The sequence below is a fragment of the Phalangium opilio genome, unplaced genomic scaffold (assembly GCF_054372755.1).
Source record: "Phalangium opilio isolate 3A_F unplaced genomic scaffold, DU_Popi_V2 ptg000217l_1, whole genome shotgun sequence".
Classification (NCBI taxonomy): domain Eukaryota; kingdom Metazoa; phylum Arthropoda; class Arachnida; order Opiliones; family Phalangiidae; genus Phalangium; species Phalangium opilio.
Window position 1 is genome coordinate 3700468 of NW_028324218.1, and position 25025 is coordinate 3725492.

Here is a 25025-nt window from a genome sequence, read left to right on the forward strand (position 1 = left end):
AGGCTTTGGATGAAAAGAGACGACTTAAAAGCTAGCTATAGTCACTACTACTAACTTGGTTCGGGTTCAGCGGAGTTTAGACGAAATGTTAAATAGATTTTGGATTATCTCGAAATATTTTAGGGATTTGAGAAAAGAGAGTAGTAGTGATGCATGGCCTAGATCGTAAATTAACCGATGTTGATACCGATACCGAAGTTTTACTGGAACCGATACCGATTTTTAATATTTTATTTCGGGAGCAAATAATATTATTTTACCCAATAAAACCAATATCGACCTATAATCGACCGAAAATCAAGCGATAATCGACCGATATTGTTCAATAATTTCCCGATATCGAGCGATTATCAACCGATATCGACCAATAATCCTTCGATATCGCGATATCAATTGATTATTAACCGATAATCGCCCGATTTTAAACGAGACTCAATCGATTATCAACCGATATCGACCAATAATCCTTCGATATCGCGATATCAATTGATTATTAACCGATAATCGCCCGATTTTAAACGAGACTCAATCGATTATCAACCGATATCGACCAATAATCATTCGATATCGCGATATCAATTGATTATTAACCGATAATCGCCCGATTTTAACCGAGAATCAATCGATTATCAACCGATATCGACCAATAATCAACCAATATCGCGATATCGATCGATTATTAACCGATAATCGCCCGATTTAAAACGACAATCAATCGATTAATCGGTAAAAATCGGTAAATTAAGCTCGAACCGATATATCTGTAAAGTGTCACGATATCGGTCACCTATAACGATATCATATCGATTTGTGCCCATCACTACAGTGAACGATTTTTCATTTTATAATTAAAACTGGTTAAAATACTTGGCAAGACCTTGATATACTACAACTCAAAGATCATCCCCTTGCACAGAACGTGTACCGTTATATTTTTATTATAAGAGCTCCTCCATTTTTCCCATCCCCAATAGGAAGGGAACATTTATAATATCCATGATTTACCAGACGGGTCGCGGGTATGATATAAAGTGAACTAGAAGGGGCGGGGCGTATATACTACGTCAATATTACTAGCCTGAGCAAATAGGGCTATCAATATCGGTTACCTAATAGGATGGTTTATTTTCTAGTATAGGGATGACCTCTTACATTGTCGCTACTTCTTCTTATCCAGGCGTGGTGTTTCCAAGGGCAACCATTTTATATTATTATTTTCTTCTTTAGATGGGAAAAGACGGTAAATTTAAGTCTGCCAAGGCTTAGCGGGGATATTTTCTTTGTAACACTAAGGTTAAAGGTCTTTTTCAACTTTTCTTTTTTTACCTCGATCAATTTAAATTGGTTTCAATATTAAAAAGCAGGTGGTGATTTAATCTTGTTAGGAAAGATTGGATTGACAGGGTATTTAAGGATTTAAATTTTTTCTTGGAGATCGATAAGCCGGAAATATACTGTCTTACATTGTTAGTAGGGAGCTAGTACTAGCGTATGTGAACTTGGTAATAGTAACAACGGTTATTTTCGTGTTTGGTTTGTCATAAGCTTTCAAATAACATGTATTTAAATGGTATTTAAAAACCGACCAATCAGAGGTGAGCCAGTTCAATTCGCGAATGAATATAATATTCGTGTTCCGGGCGTTATAAGCTTTCCAACGAGTACAAACAAGCCGTACTTTAAACGAAGTTAAAACTGACCAATAGCGTAGCAGCTAGTTCAAGTATTTTGAACTTACTATAAGTACTAAGTGTGGGTACTTAAACGAAAGCCCAGAAAGAGGGGAATCCGATCGTAAGGATTAAACGACATTAATTTTTCCCCGTAAAGAGGAAAACTAGATAAATATATTAATCTAATAAGTTATACAGACTACTTCCGGAGACTAAGACGGAAACCGGATGTTTGCTATTTCCATTCTAGAAAAGCACTTAGCTATACTTTCTATTCAAAAAAATAATGATAATAGAATATAAAGGAGCAAATTCTCTAGCTTTGGCTCGTAATCAATAAAGTTACACAGAATTCAACGAACCGTAACGCCATCTGTATAATAAAAAAATAAGCCTTGGTAATCTAAATGGGACGGGCATTATTAATGAGACATTAGGCTGTAAACAAACGGACATGCACCAAAAAGCTAAAAGCATAGTGCATACAACCGTTAGGGTAAAACCTATCCATACGAATTCCCCATAGCCATTAAATGAAGTACAATATATAAGAGACATGGAGTTGAAATACGCATAAATATATATAGAAACCCTTGTGGCCTAAATAGAAATCTATATAGAAACAAAATATTTTGACAGTGTTGACTGCGCCCTATAAATAAATTCTTTAATATCATAAAATTGTTTTCACGCTCGAATTACTCTCATGGGGACTTAAACTTTCACGATTATGGTGCATTACGACCACATGATTTTGCTAAGCCCATAATTTTAATTATTTACTAAGCCTAACTTTAAAATAACTCTCATTTTCGAATTCAGTGTTTTCTCCGGATTAACTTAAGTACTCACACGATGAGTTTATATTTAGTTCAACTTTCGTGAACTTCCTGGTTTCTAATTGGTCAGTTTAAGCTTAATTTGCTATATGGGTTGTTTGTACTTGAATTAAAGGTGATGATGAGATAAATACATATATGAGGTTAAAAATACGATTCGTTTAGTTCAACTCAACTATATTTTATTAGTTGGTATAAATAAATTGAAAGATATTACATCATAAGTATGTCCCAAAGGTTAATATAAAAAACCCACCAGCATGTTACGGTAAAAGTTTTTCTAAAACCTCAAGGAATTGATATTTCATCTCGCCGACGCGATTCTTTTTTTTTTGAGCTATAACTCGTAAAAAATAAAAGGAATAAATCCGAAACCAAGGCCTAGTAATCTGTAAAATATACCCTAGAATACGAGGAATAAAAATAAAACATCGAGAAGATTTCCTTAGAGAATATTCTGCGTCAAGTGTCAAGAAATTTCGATAGAAGTCTCATCGAAAAGCAAGATGGGAAATATATATATATGTATAAAAGGTTGCCAAAAGGCGACCTCTTCCGGAAATCTAACAGACTACTTTCAGATTGAAGCAACGACAGATACATCAAAAAAACTTTCTCTTTTTCTTCTGAAAGTTCAGAATAAAGAACAGAAAAAAATGTAATTTTTTTCCGCTCGAAACAAAAACTTCATTCAAAAACGTCAACTTATCTTGAAAGTAACTCCGCATTGTAAACCGGTTTTTGTAATGTTAATTCATTGTCAAGTTAAGCTGACGTTGTTTTTTAAAACGCTTTTAGATTAGACCCCAAATATTTAAGCCTCGGTTAGTAGTAGTTTTATTTTTCCCCAAACTATAAAGTTTTAAACTCTTAAAAGTTTATTTAATACCAAGGCGACAGAAAAAGACAGGGGGGAGGAAAGGGGGCGTCGTTAAAACTCTCGACTTGACATTTTTGGTAGGGTGTAAATAAAGGCTTGTTTAAACATTTACTTTAAATTCCAAGAGAGCATTGCAATTGGTCAATAAACTAAAAGCTCCCCCTCCCCCTCCCCCTTAAGGGACGTTAGTGAACCAATACCCGTTTGACCTTATGATTCTGTAGAGAGAGAGAGAGAGAGAGAGAGAGAGAATTTTAAATTTAGAAAATTCCTTTTCAATGAAATTTCAAAGGTGATAAGGACATAAATTCTTAAAACTAACTTCTTAAAACTTCAGCTGTATTTTGAGGAGAGGCTAGGAGAAAGAATTTTTAAATCGGTAAGCCTTTGCTTCCATGGTATTGATGCTCATATTGCTCACGGCTGACTGAAAATTTCGGGTCATTGCAACTCTAAGCTATTTTTGCTAGAACGATCGAATATTCCACGCAAAATCTCCCTTCAGGGGAATGAAGAGCATTGATTGGTTAAGCTTACCAGGGCCATTTTGAATAAAATTTTGGAAAAAGGAAAAAAAAAAAAAATTTGCAAAAAATTATTTTTAAAGTCATCAAAGTAAAATTCTGTAGAATTGACACGTAAAATTGTGAGAGAAAAAAATTTAACTGTTTCTCTTTAAAAAGATTCAAGATAAAATCAGGGAAATGTTTTTAAGTTTCCCTAAGAGTCACTCTAAAGTCACTTTCCCTGAATAAATTTTATCTGAATTTTAATTGCAATTAAAATAATAAAACCTAATGTTTTGTTTAAAAGTTACTATAAACATTACTTCATGCTAGTACTAATATAGAAGAAGATTGATTACCTAACCATTTTAAAATTCTCTGAAAATTTTCTCCCAAATTAAAATTAACTGACAATTTACTGCCATTTTAAAATTCCCTAACTTCTGCAGGTATTCTGGCAACCCTGCCAAATAATTTTCGAAAAATTCGTCAAAGATTTCTTACAATTTTTGTTTTTTACTTTTCCGCGTTACATAAAAGGTACGAGGAACTAATATCTTGACCTTCAACGGCTGGCAGGTCGATATTGATTTGACCACTTTATGATAATTAATTTCCGGCAAATTCTAATTAACCTTAAGGCAATAACATATAATAAAATTATCCAAGACAAAACTTTTAATTAAATTCAATTAAAATCGACTCGATCTAATTTGGATAAGTTCCAATTGAAAGCGGTTCAATTTGGTCATTGTAAAATTTAATGAGATTATGTTAATGAATGATATAAGCGAAAATTCAAAGCTATGATTCTTATATATCAAACTTCTCGATAAATATTAATGTGCAATCAATTGAATTAATTAGTGACGTAGTTATGACTAAACATCTGTTGCAAACAATCAAACAATACAATTACAATGAAGTGACGTCATACAAGGTTGCAATAACCTATCTCTTCCAAAGTGAAATAATTTTCGTGGACCAATTTTAATCTCAATTTAATTTGTAATTAAAAAAGGAGGAAAATGTTGTGATGCCTTAAACTGATTGGTACCATGAACGTATAAATATAGTAGTTCATGTTAGTACCACAATAGCAAGATTACTAACATGAACTTATATAGTAGTTCATGTTAGTACTACAATAGGAAGATTACTAACACGAACTTATAATATATTATGTCATGCTACGCCTACAATAATAAACTTCCCAAAATAAAACCTATTGTAACAACCATTTAAAATTCCCCTAATTTCCCAGGTACGGTACTAAAAATTGTTTACAACTACAACTGCAGTACCAGCTGTTGTTCTTAATCCATAAAATTATAGAAACGTAACTGTATTTTTTAAAGTAATAAAACAATCGAAAGGCATAACAATAATATTGTTATAACAGCCTCATTTAAATTCTAGTACAATCGACTGGTGTGTTAAAGAACCCATAGAGTTTAAATCTTATCAACTACTACAGTAATCTGTAATGAAGGATCACAAAAAAAGAGAACTTATATATAACACTACAGTGTTTACACGCACCATTTGTAACCTAAAACCTTTAAATCACACGCTTTCATCAATCAACGTATCAATGATAATCCATCCTCTATTTGCGATAAAGTCACTAACCCCGCGCCACCTATGAACTTAAACCTCGTGATTTTCAGATCAGTTCAGATAAAGATTCAACACGTGCGATTAAAAAAAAAACCTTTACGATGTCGTTTCGTTTTGATTTAATTATTTTAAGCTAATTGTTGATGACAAGTACATTAAAAACACTATGGTAACGGTTATTACAACATTACATTTATTTACGTGCAGTGTACAAGTTTCACCTACGTGTTCTTATTTTTTAGGTAATGGATAAACGCATGCTTGCAGAAGCTTGCCTTGGGGTTTGTATCTTTAAAACATGACGCAGTGGGCTTAGGGGGAAGGTATAATTGCTTTCCCCCCACTAGAATGACCTTCATATGGTACAATCGTTGTATCAACATGCTTGTGCATGCATGGTCAAAGAGTTCAGTTTAGGGTTTATGTCTAGCACTGCGGTGCAATTGCTAACCATGGATGGTAGGGACATGCGACATGTCTAAAACTGACAAATAAGGGTTACTTCCGACGTAACTAATGACCTTTAGGAAAGAGCGCTTCTCATGTCCTTGGGTTCAACAGGAAACGCGCAACACGTGTCTTAGAAGCAACAAGGACCTTTGCTTCAACCAATAACCATTAATCTTTGCGAGGGTTCACGAAAAACGCAACTGTATAAGCATTAGACCATCGAATGGCTTCATTGCTTGATACATCCGCGACCCATTGACCTCTACGACAACAAAAACAACTTGTTTAAACTCACGGGCGTGGCTGTTTCTTCGGCATCCGCCAGAACCACTTGGCGAACATCCCTATTTTCGGCTGCAGCGGCGTTCAAAGCAGCTTGGGCAACCCTACGTCTACCATGGGTACGTTCTCTGGATGCCCGAAACTTCCTAGTTCCGGTTGAGCCCGAACCGGCGGGAACGTTACTTCCGCCGGCTCTATCTTTGTCTCCGTCCGCCGAACGGGCCCGCGGAAATAACCGGGCAAACATAGCGGAAAACTTGCCAATTTCGAAGCTTTCTCCTTTATATAAATAATTATTCAACAATTACCGCGATACTTTTTGAACTTAAGCCTTTACCAGCTTCTAACGTCTTTCAACGGGACTCACGAGGTTGACGATTATACTACAACAAACCAACTCTACCGACTCAAAAGGCGCGAGTTTTCCTGACGCGCGCGTGGTGTGGGCTCGTGGGGGTGGGAAGTAGCTGAACTACAATTCTCCCGCCTTCCCTATGAGCCGAGTTAAAGAGACGTCACGTGATCCCATGAGATGAGAAGGATTGGACGGCTAGAAAGCCTAGGACGGTTCGATTTTTCTTTAAGGGGAGATTTGATAAAGGTTCAAATTTTTTTAAGGGATGGGAGATGGTGTTAGTTTCAAAGGTTTTTGATTGGTTTAGAATTTTTTTAGAGGTCAAATTTTGAATTTTTCAATGATAAACGTATGTAGGCTTACAAAAATGTTGTTAGTTTAAGTTTTAAATATTAAATTAAGTTAAATATTGTAAATTTTAAACTATTACATCCAAGATCATCGAATACCAAGTATTGGTAATCAGTTCAATGCATAATTTATTAAATCAAAACTAATTAAAATATGTTTTAAATCAAGATAACATTTTGATTACAGATTAAATCTAGTATTCCAATCAAATATAATTACTTCCTAATCAAAAATTCTTTTGGCTTAATACATAGCCCGAAGTTCCTCGTTATTGAATTTTTAATTGCTTTAATTTTTAAAAATATATTATACCAAGAAGTTTGGCAAGTTGAATAAAATTTGTTAAGAATCAATATCAATTAAGGAAAAAAGGGTTAATAATTAAGCATATTTAATGGAATTAAAGCGTTCATTCGCTATACACGTGAAATAATTAAAGCAATTAACAAAGATCATGTAGTGTTTTCAGTAAGCCTTGTTTAGAAACTGTTACTGATACCTTAAGCCTTGGACTCAAATCATTTTCAAAAATTATAATTCTCGCAACTTACAACTGCGATACAATAACACATGACGCATCGAGTTCTTTCAAACAAGTCTACAGAAATCAAATCCTACAATTAATAATTTAGAAATTCAACATTAAATATATTCAACTATCAACCGTGTATGTTATATGCAATTTTACATAAAGGTTAGCAATATTATCATAAGTTTATAAGTGATATGTTCCATCAATAAGTATGATTTGCACTACCTATACGATTCGTAATGCTACTGAGAGACTTACAGCAGCTCGAGATAACTAGTTCGAGATGGAGAACGAGGGGGAGCGAGTCAATTGAAGTCCTAAGTACACTCGGTGGTGGTTAATTAATTTTGCAACTAGGACCTAATTCCATCTAGGCACTCCTATTTAGTCTGCATTACTAAGCCCAAATTTGACAGCAGCGCCTCACTCACTCACCAGGCCTCCCTCGCTTTACCTCCTCGAATCTATGATCTACCTCACTCACTCACTCACTTCAAAATTACAAGCCTTTCAGTTTGCATCCAGAGATTAATTAAACAAACTTATGGAAGGAACACATCTTATAAACGTATGATATAATTTCGAGAACCTCGGAACAACTCTAAGCCTAATTCTACACCCAATTATTAACAAACAAACAAATTCAACATATTTTCCTTTACAGTAGCACCACGCCATGAATACGTTAACCCTAAAATAGCAGACATCATTTTAAACTTTAGAGTCGGTCCCTGAGAAATGAAGATGTATCAGCGACTACCTGTAAAACAACACACCCTGTGGATCAGGGAGCGAGGTATAGGCCTATAGATCAGCAGCGTTCAACTGAACCCTGCTTTCCCCTAGCGCTTCCCTGGAAGAAAAGTATCCATCAGAAGGAGCATCATCCAGGGATGAGGGGATAAAAGTACAAGTATATCATCCTACAGGTGGAAGGGCACGAAAGAGAATCTAGCAGTTTTCATTGGAGCAAGCAAAATGAGATAGAAAAGGAAGCGTATATCCAAAAAGCGATGACGTCAGTGCTAACAAATCAATGAAACCGAGAGAGAGAACCAAACGCAAGCTCGAAGAAGAGTTGAAAGCCCTTAAACGACCTCATATGCACGGGTTGCCTTACAGGTTACAATTATAGACAGATTAAAACCAGTGTCGTCAATATGGATGGATCGAGGTAAAGTTACTGCTTCATAACCAAGCTGGGGAAATGTACGGACGGATGGGAATAAAAAAGGTATTCCATGCATGATCTGCTCATAAAAATGGGTTTAACATTTGCCTCCACTTATGGGTATAGAGAGTGTCTGCACACTTTCTATATATTAAAGTGGGCTTAAGGATGGATCTTCCCCTTTTCACCAAAATGAACCAGTTGGGACTACTCTTCTTGAATTCAAAATGAACTGGAACTCCTCTCCTCTACCTCAAAATTAACTGGAGCTCCTCCCCTTATCTCAAAATGAACTGGAACTCATCTCCTCTACCTTAAAATGAACCTAAACTCCTCCCCTTTACCTCAAAATAAACAGAAACTCCCCCCTTTACCTCAAAATAAACAAACTCCTCCCCTTTACCTCAAAATAAACTGAAACTCCTCCCCTTTACCTCAAAATAAACAAACTCCTCCCCTTTACCTCAAAATAAACAAACTCCTCCCCTTTACCTCAAAATAAACTGAAACTCCTCCCCTTTACCTCAAAATAAACTGAAACTCCTCCCCTTTACCTCAAAATGAACTGAAGCTCCTCCCCATTAACCTCAAAATGAACTGAAGCTACTCCCCATTAACCTCAAAATGAACTGAAGCTACTCCCCTTTACCTCAAAATGAACTGAAGCTACTCCCCTTTACCTCAAAATGAACTGTAGCTTCTCACCTTTACCTCAAAATGAACTGAAACTCCTCCCATTTACCTCAAAATGGCGGTGACATTTGCAGATTTGAAGGATAATGGACAAGATTTCCGAATGGATACACACTTTTCTGACGATTACTATATTTAACACGCGACTTAAATTTGACACGTGTACATGCACTTCGAACCACGTTTCACCTGTATGTATATTATGTTCACCCTATTTATTTTCATTTGGGTTATAGGAGCTTGAAATAAATTTAAATTTAATTATCCTTTATGGTGTCAACTGGTCAAAGAACCCAAAAAATATAGAAAACATATGAGGGTTCCCGCATAATACGTAAAGAGAAAATTACAATGGAAACATCATATAATTTGTAGGTGAACAAAAATAAAGCAAACCACGCCTTAGTTCGAAATACTTTAGTTCATTAAGCAGCATTAACTTGATTATAATAACGCATACAAAAACCGAAAATAAATAAATGCCTTATGATTAAAGGCCCCATTTAGAAAGATGGGTAGCTCTAACATTAGACACAAGATAAATATTGTTTTTACTAAGAAAACAAGCGGGGTTTCGATTATTTAAAAACGGGAACTCTTTTAAATTTGAATATTTAAATTAGTTTAATTAAATATTTTATTCAGTCCCTAGATGAAATGTACTTTTACTACCTTACTTGATCTTTAATTAAAAATGCCCGTTTCAAGTGTTGCCTAGCAACAAAGCAAGCCCTGACTTACTGATGCTTCAATTATACCCCCCGTTTTAAGGTGGTACACTTCTCTCCAAGAGAAGTATTATATACTTCTGGTTTTATATTCTTTCTAGCTTTTGGGCTTCAATTTTTTCCTCCGCCATTTTTAAAAATGGCTTCCCAAAAACTAGTATTAAAAAATTATATCACGACCGTACATTGAATATATCTCCGATTTTCCAGGTAGCACCTTCTAAACTTTAACCAAGAAGCGATATCTAGTTTACTAGGGAGGAGGTTTAAATTCGCTCCACATTTCTAGCTTTATCTCCAGTCCAAACGTAGGTCCGGAGTTAATCCCCGCCGCCTCTAAATAATTACAACCAGCATCTCATTGGTTCTTGAAAAATCGTGCACGTCAGCGCGACGCGAATGAGTACGAAAATTACAGTCATTTTTTCCGACTGAGGAGAGGGGCAAAATAGCCCGGGGCCTCCTTTTACGTCCCCCCTTGTATTTTGAAAGGGGGACTGGGACTATGGCACGCGCGAATACTTAGGCATCTTAAACCTTCTCCCTAATAAACTAGATATCACTTCTTGATGTTACATCAAATAAATCTCCGATTTTCCAGCTAGCACCTTTTGAACTTTAACATAACCAAAATAGCAGGAAAAAAAAAGTTAAGTAAATGAATATTGCCTTTGATCTTTGATCTTTTAGTGACTTTATACGACCCGCTCTTTTCGAAACAAGATTAAGGTTAATTGAATTTTACGTTAAAAAGGATTTCTTAATTGGCAATGCTTTATTTTGCACGAGGAGATTTTCCCACCATTCAAAAGAACAGAAAGAATTTTATATGTATTAAAAAAAGGGCACTCCAGGGAAGTCAAGGCTTAATTTTTGTTCAAAGCTAGATTGGTTAAAACAAAAGGCAAGTGGATTAAATCCAGTTTTTTTTATCGATGGTTAATGTCACTAATTTAAAGTTAGAAATAATTAATAATCGGGTTAACTTAATTAAAGAATAATAATTAATTGCTTCAATGCATGGTTAGTTGGTTATTTTTCTCTAAAGGTTAAATTTAAAATTGGATAAGGTTTAATCAGGAATGTATACAGCTACTTGGAATCATTGTGTGTAGAGCCATTTTCACTCAACGTATTAGGGCGGGGTTTATGGGAGGAGCTAGCTAGACAAATCATTATCTATGACGAATTTTACCCTGGCAAATTTATAATCTACATCGCTGCGCCAGTTGCAGTGTTGTTACCATGCAACCAATGAAATTACATAGATAGAAAGACGCCATCAGAATTATGAGGTACGTGATGTTGATAGTAAGTTCTCAAGCCCGGTATACCCGTGCACAAATCGCGCGTAGAAATTAACATGGGAGACATGGGCGCACTATAATTCCTAGTAGGTGTATGTATTCCTGGTTTAATTTTACGTTAAACCTATTGTAAGTATAGTCCGAACTTTCTATTCCATTATTATTTGCTCTTGTTACGTCAGAATTCTCTACTCATTTCCGGTTTTGACGTTAGAAGTTAGAACATAGCAAATACTGAAACTTAACCAATCAAAAGGCAGGAAAACAAAGAGAACTAGGCCTACAGTTCACGTGCAAAGGCCTAACTTCCAATTCAAGTACTATATAGTTTCCCAGCTTGTATTTTGCTCTTGTTTTACGTGATTCGTATATGGACCTCATTCTTCGCCGTCATCGCCGAAGCTCTTATCGCGAGCTTAAAAGTAGGCTTAGCAACACTCTACGAGATTTAATCCTCTTTTGAGTGAAGCAATCAGATATGCAAATGGCCCACTATATAGTATATAGGCTACCAAAGTACAAACAACAAACGAGCAATGTATACACTTACAAATGCCTATAGTATAAGTTCATAAGATACGTTCCTTCCATAAGTTTGTTTAATTAATATCTGGTCATGACAAACTGAAAGGCTTGTAATTTTGAAGTGAGCGAGTGAGTGAGGTAGGTCATAGATTCGAGGAGGTAAAGCGAGGGAGGCCTGATGAGTGAGTGAGGCGCTGCTGTCAAATTTGGGCTTAGTAATGCAGACTAAATAGGAGTGCCTAGATGGAATTAGGTTCTAGCTGCAAAATTAATTAACCACCACCGAGTGTACTTAGGACTTCAATTTAATTCTCGCTTCCGTCGTTCTCCTTCTCGAACTAGTTATCTCGAGCTGCTCTAAGTCTCTCAGTAGCATTACGAATAATATAGGTAGTGTCATACTTATGGATGGAATATATTTTATAAACTTATGGTGCAAGCAACAGAATACAGAAAGCAGGAGTCGATCCAAGAAAATCCCTACTTGGCGTTATGGTATATTAAGACGCGTGCAAAGACATTTGTAGTTTATTGCGGATTACAAATGTTTATTTGACTTTGTTTATTACTAGTTTGATTAATTTTCGAAACATGCTTCTTGTAACCCCAAGGTATTTAGTATCGTTGGAAAGCTAAGAAACAGGTTTATAACATACTCAAAGGACATCCCTGTATCTCTTATAGAACAAGAGTTAAATGGTGTCTTGTAAATAATCACATATTAACGCTATGCATAGGACGTTAATTAATATTTTGTTTAATTACTCGGGCCCTGATTATTGTAACCCCAATTATTTAGTATCGTTGGAAAGCTAAGAAATAGGGCTATAACACATTCAAAGGACATCCCTGTATCTCTTATAGAACCAGAGTTAAAATGTTTAATGTAATTAAGCCCATGTATAACGCTATGGAGAGGACGTTACTTAAAATTTTGCTTAATTACTCGGCCCCTAATTAAGGAAACCCCAATTATTTAGTATCGTTCGAAAGCTAAGAAATAGGGCTATAACATACTCAAAGGACATCCCTGTATCTCTTATAGAACCAGAGTTATTACAATACAAAGTCTTGAGGTCGGGAAAAATTAATAGTGGTATTTGAATAATATAAAAATAAAATTTTAAAATTCTATAATTCCACAATATCTAATCGGTTTATCCGGGTCTGAAAGGCTTAAAAATTTAAATAATTTTAAATCCCCTTTCTCTCTCTAACCCATAATAGGCAATTTCCAAAACCGTTCACGTTTCTGATGAAACCCCTTTTAATACAAAACTGATTTAGAACTCAATTTATTTTAATATTAATATTAATATGAAACATTCTGGAATTCTAATTTCAAAATCAAAACGCATAAGAGGCCATAGAGGGAGATAAATTTCCCAGAAATAAATACCTTGTATGTAACCTTATAGTTAAACGAAAGATAAAAGGTAAGCGCGTCTCTTGGAAAAATAAACTTGTTCTTGGTAAAAAGGTATTTCAAATACTTCCGATGACGTCACAGTCACTCCTCGAGTAAAACGCGTAGGTTGATTTTTATTCACCGAATTGCGCAATTAATCATTCAATCTTTTACAGTCGTAAAAATAATCAAATGCAGGTAACGATTCTAATTCACCATATGGCCTGAAACATTTACGCGTCATCAGGTCATTACGCGCCTTTTTGGGCTGCTAAAATCAACGCTACATCATTTTTCAAAGGCATTCGAGTCGTATTCGCGCTAAGACGAGCAACTTGTACGTTTCCGAGCATCGATTAATCGTAAAACCATAAGTTTATAAGGGATAAGTATGATTTGCACTACCTATACGATTCGTAATGCTACTGAGAGACTTAGAGCAGCTCGAGATAACTAGTTCGAGAAGGAGAACGAGGGGGAACAAGTCAATTGAAGTCCTAAGTACACTCGGTGGTGGTTAATTAATTTTGCTGCTAGGACCTATTCCATCTATGCACTCCTATTTAGTCCGCATTACTAAGCCCAAATTTGACAGCACCGCCACCTCACTCACCAGGCCTCCCTCGCTTTACCTCCTCGAATCTATGACCTCTCTCACTCACTCACTCACTCACTTCAAATTCATTACAAGCCTTTCAGTTTGTCACGACCAGATATAAATTAAACTAACTTATGGTGAACATGTCTTATGAACCTATGGTTATAGGTATGGAGATTTCTACTGAATCTCACCACTCTCAGCCTAGAGTCTAATTTCACCCACAGGTGGCAGTAAATACTGTTTTCTTTACCATCAAAGAAAATTACACTAGAGGTTGGTCCTTATTGCTTGTTTCTCACTTTCGTTTATGTTCATTCGCATCTATAAGAAGTTAGTCTGTACAGACTAACACTTACGCAAAGAAAAAAAAAAGCCCTTGAATCTATTAGCACTTTATCAACACCCATCCAGACATTTCTGAAAGTTAGAACAATTTTTTCTTACATACTAGGGTAGCATAAGTTTATAAGTGATATGTTCCATCCATAAGTATGATATGCACTACCAATACAAGTTTGTAATGCTACTGAGAGACTTCGAGCAGCTCGAGATAACTAGTTCGAGAAGGAGAACGACGGAAGCGAGAATTCAATTGAAGTCCTAAGTACACTCGGTGGTGGTTAATTAATTTTTCAGCTAGGACCTATTCCATCTAGGCACTCCTATTTAGTCCGCATTACTAAGCCCCCTTTGACAGCAGCGCCTCACTCACTCACCAGGCCTCCCTCGCCTCTTTACCTCCTCGAATCTATGACCTACCTCACTCACTCACTTCAAAATTACAAGCCTTTCAGTTTGTCATGACCAGAGATTAATTAAACAAACTTATGGAAGGAACATATCTGATAAACTTATGTAACCAGACAAGACTAAGAAACAACCAACCCTACATTCATTCCAGGACAGTATAGATTGCAAAGTTGGTTTGTTCCTCAGGCGACAAAAAAGGAATGGACATATATACCACCACACCATTAATGCGTTTGTCCTGTTTCAACTCTTGTTCTTTCTTTCTTTATTTTTTTCTTTACTACTTCTTCAGTTCTTTTAGTTGAGTATTAAGCCTTGGCGTATATATAAAGTTAGGCTTAGCTCAGTGTCGGTGTCTCTCTCTAGTCTATAAGACAAATAAGCCTTGGCAGTTGGCACGTCGTAGTACGATACGAGATATATTACGGGTCGCAATTAGAGTGATTGAATTCCGGTTTGAGAGGGGAAGGAAGACGAAGGGGTTTCCCCCCCCCCAAATGACAGTGTCATTGAGGAAGGACGGAAGTATATTAATTTAAAGTTAGAAATTAATTAAGTACTTAATTAATTTGTTAATTAAATTTAAGAGTTAGTACGGGGTACAATCATGCAGTGGGATGCATCCAGGGATGGTAAGTTCTATAGGAAATCAACGAATCAATCAATCAAATCTCGAGTCCGAAAATGTATTTAACATCTATACTTCTATGATCACACCGATTTTGTTTGACCCCCTCCCCATAAGGGATGCATGTACTGTACACCCCTAACACAAGTTAAAGTTATGAACATTGATTGGAAATAGTGTTTTAGGGATGGCCCCCTTAATTAAATTAATTAGCAATCATTATCTTTCATTGTCTCTTACGCAGGGATAGATTTAATTTTAGAAGTAGGAATGGAGAACGGTTAGTATTTACTTCACTCCGACTCTTAGACCACCCAGTATAGAGCCCCTCCCTCCAACACGTAACGAAGTTTAAATTATCTTATTGGCTCACTTAAACTACGTTTTGATGACGTTGCTAACGGAGACAGCGAAAAATAATACGTAATTCCTTTTTACCTCTGTCGCTATAACCCCGCCTCTTCTTTCATACCCCCCTCCGTCCCGTGGAAGGGGGTCCGGGACTTTGACGCGCGCCCAAATTACTCTGTTCTCCATTCCTACTTCTAAAATTAAATATATCCCTGCTTACGTTTATCTTTGTTTTAATTTATTTCTGTTGGGTGGTGTAACTTCTATCTGTAGACCCGCTATCCCCTACAGTAATAAAATGGGGGGAAAAAAGGTACTTTTGCGGGACTGTACAAACGTAGGTACAATACCTGTTGCCATGGTAATTTCCAACTTTTTTTTCATTAGCTATAGCAAAGTACAAACATTGCACAAAGGTCGCCATTCAAATTATTTCCCTGCAAAGTATTATATAAATGAATACAAGTAGCTTTAGCAGCCTTGTTTCAATCCCTATTGTTTCCTGAAATTGTAGTTTGAAAAACCGGAAGTTAACTTCAATAGGAAGAAAAGGTTTCTATCCAATGATTGGTCCGAGGGGCTAATCACTCCGAGATTTATTGTACTCATCATGACAAGCTCCAGTTTGTAAGCAGTGATAAACTTATGGGATGTATCTTATGAACTTATGGTACAGTCAAAGGTACAGCCTGGTACGTTGAGTGATTGGCCCCTCGGACAGGACAGAACATTACAATCTTAATAAAATTAATAATTATATAGTAAAATTTAGTCTGGATAATACACTATTAAAATAAGATCGGGGTTATAACAGAGGCTAGTGTTTGAGCACCATGTTTGTCTTAACAACAAGGACTACATTGGTGGGTGCAGGACTGGTAACTTTGAAGCCTTTCCTATCTAAATTAACGTCTTTGTTTTTCAAATACAGTCCTATCAATGTTAACATCGTCTTAACCCTTAATTTCAAGCAGACGACACTGCCGTGTGCAAGTTGCAACGCCCCCTTTTTGGAAACGTTCTATTTAGGAATAAAATTCGTCCAAATAAAAAAAAATCAATGACTTTGGGTTAATGAACATCCTTAAGCCTAATTGGTTTTATTAAAAAACACGAAGAAATTAATTGAATCTATCCAAAACAATGTCCCTGACAAAGGCTTAATTGAGATTTACGTCAAAAAGGCACAAAGAAAGCTTAGGAAGCGAAGAATTAATTAATTTTACAATACAACACTCTTAATTTACTAGATTTTCTTTTAATTGGGTATTTAATTTAAGTCTTTTAATGAACTTCTTCTTTTAATCCAAATTCAATACTATTCTTTGGTATCTCGATTAATTAAAAAATATATAAAATAATTGTTATAAAATTAATTAAAAATCTTTTGTTTAAGAATTGATTCTTTCAATTGTAAGGTATCCTTAAGTTAAATTAAAATTAAATTAAATTAACTATAGTTTAAAATAAAATAATTAATATGGATTATTGGCAACGACAAAGAAACTTTGATTCTTAAAAGGATTCTTTGTTTGACAAAAATCTCTTTCTTAAACCAGGGATAAATTTAATTTTAGAAGTAGGAATGGAGAACAGAGTAATATCTGGGCGCGCGTCAAAGTCCTGGACCCCCCTTCCACATAACGGAGGGGGGGAATATAAGAAGAGGTGGGCCATAGCGACAGAGATAAAAAGGAATTACGTCACTATTTTTCGCCGTCCCCGTCAGCAACGTCATCAAAACTTAGAAGTGAGCAGCCGATAAGATAATTTAAACTTTTCGTTACGAGTTGGTTGGAGGGAGGGGCTCTATACTGGGTGGTCTATGAGTCGGACTGAAGTAAATACTAACCGTTTCGATCTCCATTCTTACTTCTAAAATTAAATCAATCCCATCTTAAACCAAACCAAGTCTTTCAAAAACCGAATTTTAAACTCGAAATTCGAATTGATTTCAATAAAGAAATAAATTTAATTTAATTTTTTTTATAAAATACTAGATTTTAAAACTTTATTTCTTTAAAGATATCAAATTTAATTATTGTTTAAGATATTCTGATAGCTGTAACAGAAAGCTATATTATTAAAACTTAACTATTTTAATTAGTTTTTAATATGATTCGTTTGTGAAGCAGAAAGCAAGTTACAAAACATTATTTCCGAAATACAATCAGAATTTCCGTATATTCAGACTTCGTGAAATTTATTTCAGCGGCGTTAAGGCTGAATCTAAAGTATCCAAGTAACTTATTGATTTATGACGTCAATGGTTTATCTCAATGCAAGAGAAGAGAAGGGAGAGAGAGAGAGTGGAAAAACAACCGATTTGGCCTGAATTTTGCAGGGTCATAAAACGGCGCATATGGTATGACCAGGCCTGTTTTATGACCCAGACTCTTTTATATTCAAAATAAATTTTATACAAAATGTTCTTAAGCCTTTGATAAAAACATATTCAGTTTAAGAAATTAGACTTACAAAGGATTTTTGCCCGAGAAACATTTACCTACACACGTGCTATCTTCAATTTTGAATTTTATCGAGTGAATTAGGCTTAACACATTTTCAAATTAGGCTTAGAGCAAATACACGTTCGAGTGAATTAGGCTTAACACATTTTCAAATTAGGCTCAACGCAAATAGACGTTCGAGTGAACTAGGCTTAACACATTTTCAAATTAGGCTTCGAGCAAATACACATTCGAGTGAATTAAGCTAAACAAATTTTCAAATTAAGCTTAACGCAAATACACCTTCGAGTGAATTAGGCTTAACATATTTTCAAATTAAGCTTAGAGCAAATACAAGTTCGAGTGAATTAGGTTTAACATGTTTTCAAATTAGGCTTCACGCACAAACACGTTTGAGTGAAATAGACCTAACTTAATCTCAAATTAGTCTTAACAAACATAGTCGTTCGAGAGAATTAGGCTTAACTCACCTATAAATTAGGCTTAACAAATAAACACGTTCGAGTGAATTAGACTTAAAATTAAACTTTTGATTACTTGCTTACCGATGCTGTCATAGATGTCAAATCCATCTCTGTCATAGATAAACTTTAAAATTCTCGGATGCCACAAATTAATATTAAAATTTTGAATTACACGACCAAAAATTGAATTACGTTAAATTTTCAATTTTTCACGCACTATGCCTAGACTAAAAACAACGTTAAGAATTTTTTCTACTTCCTTCAAACTGACAGTCTAAACACATTACTGACGCGTTAGAAAAAAACCGGCGGAACTAATTTTACCGACTTCTTTTCTTTACCGGAGTTTTAGATTTAATAAAGCTGTAAAAATCAAACCTTAGTTTTTTCCAGGGAAATGAAGAATTTTGATCGCGCCAAAAAGGGGAGGTTTTTGATATTCGGATGAAGGGACCTGCATTTAACGTTACGTTCTGATCAAGAAACATCGAAAATTAAAACTTTTGGGTTAACGAACTCGATCTATTAGAAAAGATTGATCGGTTTTACGCTATGCTTTAGTTACGCTTTTCTTTATTTTCTGACGAAAAGGTTTTTATGAGGTTTGCGTCACTCAACATAGGCTCGGAATATGCTGGCACAAAAATGGAGGCGTGAAGATTAATTTCATTATTAGTCATTAAAATCTTTTACTGATGATTGGAGGGTATTTATGTGGTAAAATGTTGCTCAAAACCCGCCCTCAAATACGGCTCCAAACCCGCCCTCAAATACGGCTCCAAACCCGCCCTCAAATACGGCTCCAAACCCGCCCTCAAATACGGCTCCAAACCCGCCCTCAAATACGGCTCCAAACCCGCCCTCAAATACGGCTCCAAACCCGCCCTCAAATACGGCTCCAAACCCGCCCTCAAATACGGCTCCAAACCCGCCCTCAAATACGGCTCCAAACCCGCCCTCAAATACGGCTCCAAACCCGCCCTCAAATACGGCTCCAAACCCGCCCTCAAATACGGCTCCAAACCCGCCCTCAAATACGGCTCCAAACCCGCCCTCAAATACGGCTCCAAACCCGCCCTCAAATACTGCTCCAAACCCGCCCTCAAATACTGCTCCAAACCCGCCCTCAAATACTGCTCCAAACCCGCCCTCAAATACTGCTCCAAACCCACCCTCAAACCCGACTCGAACCCCGCCCTCAAACCCGACTCGAACCCCGCCTCAAACCCGACTCGAACCCCGCCTCAAACCCGCCTCAAACCCGACTCGAACCCCGCCTCAAACCCGACTCGAAGCCCGCCTCAAACCCGACTCGAAACCCGCCTCAAACCCGACTCGAAACCCGCCTCAAACCCGACTCGAAACCCGCCTCAAACCCGACTCGAAACCCGCCTCAAACCCGACTCAAAACCCGCCTCAAACCCGACTCAAAACCCGCCTCCAAAACCCGCCTCAAAACGTGCCTCAAAACCCGCCTCAAAACGTGCCTCAAACCTGACTGAAAACGTGCCTCAAAACGTGCCTAAAACCTGACTCAAAACCCGCCTCAAACGTGTCTCAAAACGTGCCTCAAAACCCGCCTCAAATACTGTCCAAAACGCGCCTTAATAGAACTCAAAATATTTGCCAATTAAATATTTTCCTTACGATAATCTAATTATGTAAATCCCAAATGGTTCCTCCTAATACATATTAAACTCTCTAACATCCATTACAACCAAAAGAAATGAAAACCCTCTTCTAGCATCATATGAAGCCCTAAAAATAACCCTTTATGTTCAACCCTTCAGGTAAAAATAAATAAAAAGGAATAAAATTGCTCAGGAAATCTCGATTTTCCAGAGGAAGTGTACTGTACGTTAAGTTCATCTGTATCCAAAAATAGGCGATACAGACTACAGAGAGATAAAGCGAGGTAGAGCTGCAGTTTAGGTGAAAAAGGTTTCTGCAATTTCTTTTATAACTTTAAAGAAATTCAGAAAAGATTGTGCTTTTTCCATTCTTGGAGAGAAAAAAATAGAAGTAACTGGAGATTCTAGAGAGCTGCTGAATCTTAAAAAAGAAATAGTAATTTTTCTACGTTTAGGAAAACCTTTCAGGAATTGTACCCAGTGCATAAATTGAACCGGGTTTTTTTAAAGGTAAATTGATTTATTTTTTATAGTAAAAACCTCTTTAATATTATAAAGTGCTTCACTTTCACTTCAAATGGTTTTAATTTTAATATGTCTTTTTCATAAGTCGTGGGTAGAGTCTTGTTTTTGAGTACTTTCCTTGCTCGTCTTAAGAGTTGAACAACAAAGACAAAGGAGGAGATTGGTGGACTAGTAACCTAAGCCCTATCAAATCCACCTCCCTTCTTTACATTCCATCTTAAGCAGACAATACGTATCAGTGGTCCCACTTTTGTTAAAGGTTTTTTCTATTTATTAGCAATAACAAATAGAGAAAATAGAAAATGCCTCACGTCGGTTAATTAATTTTATATTACTGTAAATTTAAAGAGAAAATTTCAAAATGGAATTATTCACTTTATATCCAATTTGCTCTTATTTTACCACAATTATAGATGATTTTCAAGTAAAACCAATAAATGTTACATAAAAATAGACTAGCATAACGTAAAGATCACTCAAAACTTTTCGGTAGTAATAAGCAAAGGCCTAAAGTATAAAAAAGAGAGTGCGGAGTCTGCAATGTTTTTGTCGAAATGTAACTTTCCTACCAGCAACTTGCAGTTCGATTTTGCTTCAACGATTTCACCCGTTAGATTTAGTAAAGGAAAGATTTAACAAAGCGTTAAGGGTAGCCTTAGCCTTATAGCCAGAACCCCCAAAAATTTCTTCGTGGTATGACCAAGGCCCGAACTAAGGCTTAACTCTAGAGTTTGGTCACCGTCTAACGAACGAACCGATTCTGGAATGTGATTGCAGAATCGAGCTTGCTCTAGGGGTAAGGGAGGGGGCGACTATATACCAAGTTTACAGACAGTCATCTCTATCCCCTAAGCCTTGGCGGACGTAGGCATGCCTGTGTTGGTATTTAATCAATCCATCCGATGTTGGTTTAACCGCTAGGTTGCGCAGTGAAGCGCGTTCTCCTAGCTTTAATTTAACAGGGGGGTAGGACCAGCGAGATTGTAAACGCTAAGCCTAAATGAGAAATGTTTAATTATTGTGTTCCTACTACTCCGTACTGGACTGAAACCCCTTCAGTTATTAGAGGGGAAACTCTGGTTTTAATATTAATCGACGTGCAGACGGAGAGAAGTTGTTGGGAAAGTGTTTTGTTATGTTTCAATTACTGCAAGGTTTCTAGAAAGATCTAGAAAGACGCCGGGCACGAACCATTCTTGGAAAGTTTTAGAGTAAGACTAAGTTAAGACTGAATATCCAACGAAATGCGTTCTTGCATAAACAAAGGATTTTTGGTGCCAAAAATTTGATGTAGTAGTTGAAAGGAACACAAAAACATAGAAAAATAGACATAGTTTCCCGCCAAAATACTAGCGTCTGCACCTACCCACGAAACGCGTTCTGGCATAAACAAAGGATTTTTCCCGCCAAATATTCGCCTAAAGGAGTTTGGTGTAAAGATGCGTGCCGTGCTGAACCTCAAAACCGTAGAAAAATAGACTTACACATATTTTCCCGCCAAATATAGCGTCTCTTACGAAAGATAAAGAATCTTTACACCGCCATTGGTGACAAAGATATCCTACAAATTTACTGTCACATGCGTCAGAAACCCTTTCCCGCCAAATACTAGCGTCACTTCCGAAGAAGAACAAATGCTAGAGGCGTCAGTCATCAATGATTTCCCGCCTAACGCCAACGCCGTCCATATAGAGAGACTACTTCCCCGCCAAAACTCCTTTGTGTCACTCTATCTCTAATAGATGTTTCCCGCGCAAAAGTAGGCTTAGCTATAAAACTTCTGTGTTTTTGCATTTTTATTATCCGGAATTACAAATTCGCCTGTAAAAAAATGTAAATAACGAACTGCATATCTTAACTTCAAACAATAGAAGTCAGTAGTAAAGTTATTACCAAGATTTTTACATTTAAATAGAATCCGACCGAGGCTACTTTAAAAAATGTTATGTACTTCGTCATAAACAATTTCAAGTTGGGAGAAAGCTATCGTCAGTTGCTCGTAAATATTTAAATTTCCCGAAATGCATTTCTTCTAAGTTCTTACTCTCTAGTTCTTCTTCTAACTCCATCATTTCAAGAAGAAACACAAAAAGAAAAATAAGTGACTTTCGACGACTGCCAAAATCGATAAAAAATCTCTAGGCCTTGGCCTGGATTTTTGGGGTATGAAGCGCCATCTGACGTATACCCCTTTTATTTTGGATTATTTAGTGAAATTTTAACGATGATCATAAAACGCTTCAAGACTCCCATAAAATAGAGATAAAGACGAGGGGTCTAACAAGGCCTTGCAAGAGATTTAACGATGTCGGACCCCTTGGATAAGTCTTAAAGGTTATTGATGGAGTGGATTTATTTGTAGTTAGTAGCGCCATCTGGGAGAGATTCCGCGAAACAAGAAACAGATCTAGATTAGACACAATTTGATATCGATTTCACGAATTATTAGAAATGGAATTGTGAGATCTGCTTCAAATCAATCATAATAACCTATTTAATTTTATGTTTTAGTTAGCTTTTTGTGACTAATAAAATGCATAATCGATAAATTAGGCCTTTTTCCTTGCAGTTTTTAAGCTGAAAAATAGACCAAATTAGGCTTAGCATTGTAGGAATGTAAAAACATTAAACATTTTACTCTACACTTAATTTAATTGAACTCTATATTAATATTTAGCCTTCAATTAACATTAAATTAATGAAATGCATAATCGATAAATTAGGTCTTTTTCCTTGCAGTTCTTAAGCTGAAAAATAGACCAAATTAGGCTTAGCATTGAAGGAATGTAAAAACATTAAACATTTTAATCTACAATTAATTTAATTTCACTATATATTAATATTTAACCTTCAATTAACATTAAATTAATGAAATACCATCACTTAAAAATCAGGCTTAAATTTTTATGAGCTTCAAATTAGGCTTACTAGATGGCGCCCTCATCCAATAAGATTTATCTATAAACCGCTGCGCCTACCACATCCAATCAAAGAGAAATACTTTCTAAAACGCCCAAGGGTTTTTATTGGGTCCAAACCAATAAGTTCCAAAAATAACTAAAAGTAGTCCAGACCTATTTTTTTATTTGCTACACGAATGCTTTTAAAAGAATTCGAATTCTATTGGATTTTTCATTTGCATTTGAAATATTGTCAGATGATTTATATAATGTTTAACGATTTCACAACTCTCTCTGCTAAAAGCCTGTCAATGTTGTTAAAATTCAAAAAGAGAAGTGCAAGGGTTGACAAATCAGATTCGAGATATATAGGGGAAGATTTTACTACGAAAATAGAGCCAATAGAGGGCGTTACTAAATAGATTATCTCCTATTATGCCGAAAGGGGAAAGGACTTTTGGAGTTTCAAAAAGGTTTATAATAATATTAGAAATTTTGTCACAAATAAAAAAATTTCCCAAAATTTTCAGATTTAATTTTATTTTACTGTAACTTTCTAGTATCTTTACGATGTTTTGTTGGTGAAAAAAGGTGGTAAATGCTTTTGGAAAATGTGCAAGGATTGAAATATTAACGTTTGAGTTTGACTGACGTAAGATTTTGGTAGTTTTAAATACTAAGCTAAATTAAAAAGTAAAAAATTATTAAGATTAATAAATTAAGTTTTAAGTTTCGTTAAATTAAAAATATTTTAAAAATTTATGCTAAATATTTTATTGGAAAATATCTAAGCTTCCGGATTTTAATTGCAACTTCTAAGACGGATTATAATTAATACGCAATTAATATTACCTATTTAACATATTAAAAAATTAAATAATATGAACCCAAAAATTTTCATAATTCAAAAAAAAAGTGATAAATATTGATAAAAAAAATTGACAATTGGCATATGTTAATAAAATGCAGCGATAAAAATTTGAAGAGTAAAATTTATTCAAGAGATGCTAAAGAAAACCATAAACGGAAAAAATTTAGAGGTTAGCATAAAAAAATGTAAAAATTCGAAATTTGATTTTGAATTCGCTTTAGGGACCTCAAAAACTTCAAAAACTAGCTGCAAAAATAAATAAAAAAAAAACTGAAAACGTATTATACATTATATAATATGTTGCAGTCTTCGTTTGCGTCATTTTTAAAATGCAAAACCATATTAAAATTATACAGGGTGTAGTCCAAAAGGAGAGGGTTATAATAGAACCGAAATACGTTGGTTCTATGGAAAACCAATGTAACTTCTATGACAGATTTCCTTAATATTTCCACTGTACTTTGGCCCTTCCCTTTTTGTAACACCCTGTACAATAGTTCCTATTTCTTAAAG

At 35.7% G+C, this 25025-nt stretch overlaps 1 protein-coding gene across 5 annotated transcripts in view; it reads right to left on the minus strand.

The window, feature by feature from the left end:
* Positions 1 to 25025, minus strand: part of LOC149615736 (cGMP-inhibited 3',5'-cyclic phosphodiesterase 3A-like) — a 77434-nt gene that overhangs the window by 26774 nt on the left and 25635 nt on the right. The window contains exon 1 of one of the 5 annotated variants that reach the window (XM_089856052.1): positions 6264 to 6811. The exons of the other annotated variants lie outside the window; for them this stretch is intronic. Within the exon in view, the coding sequence (XP_089712178.1) occupies positions 6264 to 6497 (234 nt within the window). The 5' untranslated portion in view covers positions 6498 to 6811. Of the gene's footprint in view, positions 1 to 6263; positions 6812 to 25025 lie in introns of those variants that run through there. 5 annotated transcript variants of the gene reach the window in all.